Raw genomic sequence first — 7,318 nt, forward strand, 5'->3', positions numbered from 1 at the left:
GCCTGTGGGGAAGAAAGCCGCCGGCCGCGGCCGCGCTCCCGCCATGGCCTCGGGCCGCAGGGGCTGGGACAGCTCCCACGAAGACGACCTGCCCGTCTACCTCGCCCGGCCCGGCACCACGGACCAAGTCCCGCGGCAGAAGTACGGCGGCATGTTCTGCAACGTGGAGGGCGCCTACGAGAGCAAGACGCTGGATTTCGATGCCCTGAGCGTGGGGCAGCGGGGCGCGAAGACCCCCCGGAGCAGCCAGAGCAGCGCCCGCGGCCCTGGGCCCCAAGCGGGCGCCGAGGGGGACCCGGCGCGCAGGGGCCCAGGCCTGGAGGAGAGCCGGGATCCCGCGCCCGCTTCGCCGGCGCCCGCCGGGGTGGAGATCCGGAGTGCCACGGGCAAGGAGGTGCTGCAAAACCTCGGCCCCAAAGACAAGGTAAGGGGGCTCAGTCGGCCGGGCGGGGGGCCGGGGGCTGCATTTCTCAGCCCTGGGCGCCATGGCCCCGCACAACTTTCTCCCGCTCACTTTGCACCGGGTGGGCGACTGGGAGGAGGAGGGAAAAGAGACATCCTCCGCCGAGCGCGCCGTGAGCTCCGACCCCGTGTGCCCAGTGGCAGCATCCCCGTGCCGCGGGGCGAGGGTGGATGAGCCAGGCACAGGGTCCGTCGCCCCCGGACTCCAGGCGCACCCCTAGATCCGCCGTTCTGGGTGGGTGTGTCCGGCCGGCCAGCCCGGGAAGGCGCCGTGATTCCCGTCCCTTCTCTGCCGCTGAGTAACCAGGACAATTGTCTCCCCGTCTGGCCCTGGATGAATACTCAGCCCTGGGCACTAGGGCAGAGGGCAAACCGATGCTGGGGAAACTTGGCCATCTCCCTGGGACCGGTGGAAAGTACAGGATGGGCCATGCAGTCTCCCCTCTCAGCGCTTCACCCCTCAGCATTGCCCCTGAAACTTTTGGGTGCTCAGTCACTAGACTAGACACCAAATCTCTAGGCAGCGCTGCAGTCCTTGTGGGTCGCTGACCATCTGTGTTTGTAAAGGGTTTGTAAAGGGTACGTCTTTGTACTGGCCTGGGGCGTCCCAGCGGGAGGCAGCTGCCTTGGGAAGAGGCTCTGTGTCATTTGGAAAATAGACAGGAGCAGGAAGGATGCACATTAAATGAGAAAATTCTCCGCTTCTCCTGCCCTGTGCCAAAGGCAGGTCCTTCTGTCGGTGTACTTTTAGAGAAACTCGTGTCACCCTCTTCTGAAGGTATGTAACTCCAGCTGGCCCCCGTCTACTTCTCTGTGAAAAATCAGGGGGTGTGCAGAAAATTCAGGGCTTGGAACGGGGCTGGAGGATTCACAGTTCAAACGGATACTTCTGAGTTGGTGAACAATGGTCATCAGGGGCCGCCACTCTTGTCCAGGCAATGGCTGTGAAGTCTGTCTGCGTATATTATTCTGCGCTGACACGGTGATGAATAATAACCTGAAATGGAAAGATCAGCCTCAGAACAATGACAGTTAGTGTTTATCCAGATTTTAGTTGTTTTTCCATTATGTGACAGTGGACCTCCGAAAGGACAACACTTCTGTCCGTTGTTTAATTTTCGAAAGTTTTTTGTGTTTTTCTTTTTTTTTAAACAAACCCTTAAACCATGATGGCTGCCACCAAGTTAAGCACTTATTGACAGTGGTGCTATTTTTTTAAAGAAGCCATTTGAAAGAAAAAAATGCTGTTGTTTCCGGCGGTTACAATTTTCGTTTGTAATTTTCACATTATCCTTAGGAAAATGGACTGCCTCTTGGCCCTCATCGGAGGCCCTTTTAAAGATTTGTGATATTTAGGAAGAAGGTAAGTTAGTTTTTAAACTAAAGAATCGGGCCTTCGGCAAAGATGATTGCCCTCTCTTCAGGTCTGACTTGTTCCGTCTTGAAATGTTCCCTTCCTGACTCTAAAAGGCGGGAGAAGTGATGGAAAAGGTCAGTAACAATTGCTGTGAGTCAGTGTGCTTCCCTCTGCAGGAACACCCCTGATGTAAGTCAGATAATTTGCCTGCTTTGCAAGATTTAAGAATGGTAACAGGAGAAAGGAAATATGTTCCCTCTTTAAACCCAGCAATTCTCCTGCTTTCCTCTCTTATGCAAACCCCGTACTTTAGGCTCCTAATTGGAAAATAATCATACAACCTAAGCATCAGCAGGATTTCCAGGGCTACTTGCTTATTTGTAAGTTCAGCTGGCTGTCAGCGTCTTCCAGGCTATGTTATTATCTTCAGTTTGGTTGAATCACTGCAAGAAGAGACCACAGAGGTTATCTAGTTTTATACCAGGTAGTGAGTTTAGAGATGGTGTGTTTGGGTTTATCTTTGGCAAATATGCTTTGCCCATTTTGGTGCTGGATAAATGTTTATTCTATTCATGCCCCCAATTAAGCCATCTATTTTGATATGTAAATTTTGCCTTTCCTTAAATACTGCCACTGCTCACTACTTCATGAAGTGACTCGTGGAAAACTTTGTTGTTGTTGGTTTTTGCCTTTCAAATTAAGCCTAAATCTGCCAACCTGTAATTTCTACAAGTTATTGTTAGCTCTGAGCTGTGCAAATATAGGACTGAATGTGTTTTCTTGTTGAGTAGATTTGAGAGATTTGTAAAGCACATGGATCCTTGTATCTGTCAGAAAAGGCTGGGTGATGTCACTGTAACAAACAACCCTCAAATCTCAATGGCCCAATCAATCAATCAGTCACTTATGCTACTGTCCTTGTTCCATACGGGTCACAGAGGAGCCCTGTTCACCACTGGGGCAAGGGAGGCTCCATCTGTACAGGTCCTGGAGAGGATGAGCAGGTGGCAAGATGTATGGAGTGTTTAACTCGCACATATACGTGCTGAAGGTGGCTTAGTCTCACATTTCATTGGCCAAAGCCAAATTTTGAAGGAATCGGGGGATTCAATATCACCATCATCCTGAAATCTGGAAATGTTTGACAAATAGTACTAATATCTCTTCAAGATCAGTGGACAGACTCCAAACCTAAACCAAACTCAACTCCCATTGAGTTGACTGTGACTCACGGTGACCCTCTATAGCACAGGTAGAACTGCCCGTGTGGGTTTCCAAGACTGTAACACTTTAAAGGAATAGAAAACCTTGTCGTTCTCCCATGGAGCTTCTGGGGGTTTTGAACTGCTGACCTTGTGGTTAGCAGCTTAATGTGAAACCACTACATCATTAGGGCTCCTCTGTGGACAGACTACATTGGATGGAACCTGGTTCACCCTTACTAGTTGGGGGAGCATTGCCTGTGAGTTAAGAAGCCTTAAGGGGACAATGGCAAGAGGCTTGGCTGCTAACCCAAAGGTTGGAGGTTGCAACCAGCTGCTCCATGGGAGAAAATCCCTGGCTGGTGGTGTTTCTGACTCACTGCGCTCCTATAGGACAGGCTAGAACCATCTTACAGGGGAGACACTAGCACCCAGGGCTGCTGGTGGTGATGGAGGTGCTGGTAGGTGGAAAACAAAGCAAGCGGAAGGGGAAATAAGATAGATAGTAAGAGGTGAACCAGAATTCAAACTCTGACTTCTGATTCCAGACACAAGCTTTTCCCAGACTGGATGATGGCCTTTCTTTCCATTCAAGAGCCTGACCATTGTGTCTGCTGCTGCCACGTTAACATGATGCAAAGCAAGGGTGGCCTTGCTGCCACACCTCCAGAAACCTCCCTCTATTCTACCCCAACCAATGCATTCAAGGCCCCTTCAGATTATTTGCTGCAAAATCCTTATTCTTCTGATTTTGAAGTTAGTCAACAGAGGGTTTTTTACCCCTGTCAATCTTTTAATTGACTCAAAATGTGCTTTGTCTCTTAAGCAAACTTAAACATTGACTCCATCCTGAAGGAAATGACATCTGGCTTGATTATGAAAATGTTAGATAGCAACAAGTGTTGTTACTGTTGAGTTGGTTCTGTGTCCTAACAACCCTGTGAACAATGGAATGAAACACTCTGCCTGGCCCTGCACCATCCTCATCATTCGTCTTATAGTTGAGCCCATTGTTGCAGCCACTTTGTCAGTCCATCCGGTTGGAGATCTTCCTTCTTGTCGCTGCCCCAGTGAACCAAGTGTGATGCTATTTTTCCAGGGACTGGAAATAATAATAACATGTCCAAAGGATGTGAGACGAAGTCTCACCATCCTTGCTTCTAGGAGCATTCTGGTTGTACTTCTTCCAAGACAGATTTGCTTGTTGTTTGGGCAGTCCGTGTTACTTTCAATATTCTTTACCAACACCATAATTAAAATGCATAGCTTCTTAAAGAAAAGTTTTCCCAAACTCTCCCTGCCTTGGAGTCAGTTCCCACTCTTAATGCGCCTGTGGGTTTACGAGACTATAACTCTTTTTTCCCCAACAGTTTTCTTGGCATATAATTCTCATATCATACAACTCAATAGGTCAAACACATCAAGAAAAGTTGTACAATCATCACCGCAATCAGTCTTAGAACATGTTCTTCATTCTTGTACTCATCATTATTATCTCCCTGTTATCCCCCAACCTCTCCTGTCATACCCCCATGGAACCATTAATCCAGTTACTGTCTTTATACATTTACCTATCCTGAATTTCATATACAGAAGAAACATTTTTTAAACCCCCCAAAACTAAAAACAATAACAAAGTAAAATAGCTAAAAACCTCTTGAAAAGAAAGCAGAAAAATATTCAGAAATATTAAAAACTGGAACAAATTAAATGGGAGAGCAAATGATAGAGTGCTAAATTTTAAACTAACTACATCTGCAACAGTGTATTTTAATGCATTCTGCTTGATAGCAAGGCTGTTTATGGGGCTAGAAATCCCTCTATTTCTTAAGCGGAATGGCTGGTGGTTTTGAACAGCTAACCTTACAGTTAGCAGCCCAGTCCATAACCACTACACCACCAGGTTTCCAACAAAAAGTGCTGGGCTGATTAAAAATATTAAGATGACTATCAGTTATACTCCAAACACCAAATTCCACGTTTGAGGCATTATTTGGGGGTTGACATCCTGGTTTCTGTACCTACTTGGCAAATCCCTGTAAATTAATATGTTTAGATTTTTCACACATTGTTAGGAGCCGCTGAGTTACTCCCAAATGTATGCACAAGGGAATGAGACTCTGTCTGGTCCCACACACGATAGGCATCTTTGCTACCACAGTTTCCATAGTTGATTCACATAACATTTTGATTAAACCTTTGGCAGTAGGTGAACAGTAATTCTAAGTCAAAAAAATAAATATTTGTCACCATTTCTCAAGGTGGCTTTCCACCCACACAGAATTTTTCTCAAGATAAGCCAATTCCTGATAGAAAATTATGATATATAGTCAGCCATGAACAAATGATGCCGCTACTTTCAGTGGAAATAAAGTAAATGCATTAGGATCAGTTGGGTCTATGGTAAACCCTAACAGGAGCTGCCCTTCAGTTCTAGTTCCCCGATTCCCAGCTGGGCCACTTTTGGGAAAGCTGCAGTATCAGCTGGGATTCTGGGCACATTGGGAGATCATTTGAAACAAGGACCATGTGGCTCTTACTTCTTTATCATTTGTCTTTTACCTTCTTTGTCCTGGGCTAAAAGTTTTCAAAGCGATTGAGAGAAATCGGAGCGCTCTCCTTTACCTTGCACCACAATAGAAGACAGCTGGACACAGAAACCTAGTGTATAAAGGCCTCGATACCTATCAGAGTCCAACCCTGTCAGTGTAAATAAATTTCACAAGGCATCTCTGACATACGAAAGTTGGCACCTGGGCCAGGAAAAAAAGACTTCTGTTTACCTGGTCCTCAGGCCACAATCAAACTTGGAAGTAAATTTTCAGACTCAAACTTGGCAGCAGTGTTGAATTACTCAATAGGAAAGATAAGCACGGGGTTATTTTTGCTTACTGCCAATCTGTAGTAAACAACTTCACTTTCCCCCCACCGCATCAATGATTCTTCTTAAAGGTAAGGCTGGCTTTTTCCCAAGCCCACAGAACCAAAGCTTTTCAAATTTACAATCCCTGGCAGCAATACCTGGTAAACAAGGTAAGTGCGGGCTTACTTGCGCCAATTTGCTTATTTGTAGAGAACATTTTCATGTTGGTGGGGAAAAACATGAAAGTGTTCACTACAGATTAGCCAGCAAGCACAAATAATTTCAGGTTTACCTTGCTTACTGGGTAATCTACTACTGCTTGGCAGTGTTAGAAACCTTTCAGAACCTCGGTTCAATTTGACATTGGCATTTGATGAACATAAAAATATATGCGTTCTATGTAATGCTGAGATTGGCAGAGCTCCCTCAAAGTAATGGTCCCTGGAGACAGGGTTTTGCTGACAGCTCTTGTAAGTAAGGTTTAAGATGGCCACAGCATTGCCTGCAATGCTTTTCTCTCTGAGAAATGCTGATTCTCTCTGTGATTAATTTCCATGGGGCATATTTCCTACAGACACTGTTCCTCTGAGACAGTAGAGAGCGCTTACTAGGAATTGGAAGTCTGGCCCAGGAGTGTGCAACATGTGACGAGATGCAAAACTCTCCCTTTCTGGAGGAGGCAGAAGGTTCACTGAAGTGTATAAAGATTTTTTTTTAAAGCTTCTAGGATGATAAAATGTTAAGATTTATCCGAATGCTTTATGTGGATTGACATGGCATTTTATTTAAAAATAAAATGTTCTACTTCATCAAAGAACAATGAGATGAAGCCAGGGGAAGATTGGATAAAATGTTGGCAGTCTCAGTTTCAAGACCCAACCATGGATAAGCTCTATAACGTGGGCAGAAGTGCTCCCCTTTCTCCGAGCTTCAGTTGCCCTCTTTCTCAAATGAACAGACTATGGTGATAGTGTATGCACTTTATGGATTGCGAGCTTCTACACAAAATTATTTTGAGCATAGCCCCAGTGACTTAGGGATTACGCACCGGGCTGCTAACCCCCAGGGTAGCGATTTGAAACCACCCGTTATTCTGAGGGAGAGAGGCAAGGCTTTTTTACCTGTGTAAAGAGGTACAATCCGAGAAACTGACAGGGGCAGTCCTACCTGTCTCATAGGGTCTCTGTGAGCTGAAACCAACTCAATGTCAGTGAGTTGAGAGATTTGGGTGTTGCAAACAGTTAGCATGCTCAGTCAGTTGATTGGAGGTATCAGTCTATCCACAAAAGATCTGAGGTATCAGTCTATCCACAAAAGATCTGAGGTATCAGTCTATCCACAAAAGATCTGAGGTATCAGTCTATCCACAAAAGATCTGAGGTATATCAGTCTATCCACAAAAGATCTGAGGTATCAGTCTATCCACAAAAGATC

General features: G+C 46.0%; 1 protein-coding gene across 1 annotated transcript in view; it reads left to right on the plus strand.

The window, feature by feature from the left end:
* Positions 1 to 43: 43 nt before the first annotated feature.
* Positions 44 to 7,318, plus strand: part of DPYSL3 (dihydropyrimidinase like 3) — a 163,892-nt gene continuing 156,617 nt past the window's right edge. Inside the window, exon 1 of the mRNA XM_004696703.2 lies at positions 44 to 424. Within this exon, the coding sequence (XP_004696760.1) occupies positions 44 to 424 (381 nt within the window). The remainder of the gene's footprint in view (positions 425 to 7,318) is intronic.

The sequence above is a fragment of the Echinops telfairi genome, unplaced genomic scaffold, assembly GCF_000313985.2.
Source record: "Echinops telfairi isolate 266 unplaced genomic scaffold, ASM31398v2 ScPeMD7_7469;HRSCAF=8507_0, whole genome shotgun sequence".
Lineage (NCBI taxonomy): Eukaryota > Metazoa > Chordata > Mammalia > Afrosoricida > Tenrecidae > Echinops > Echinops telfairi.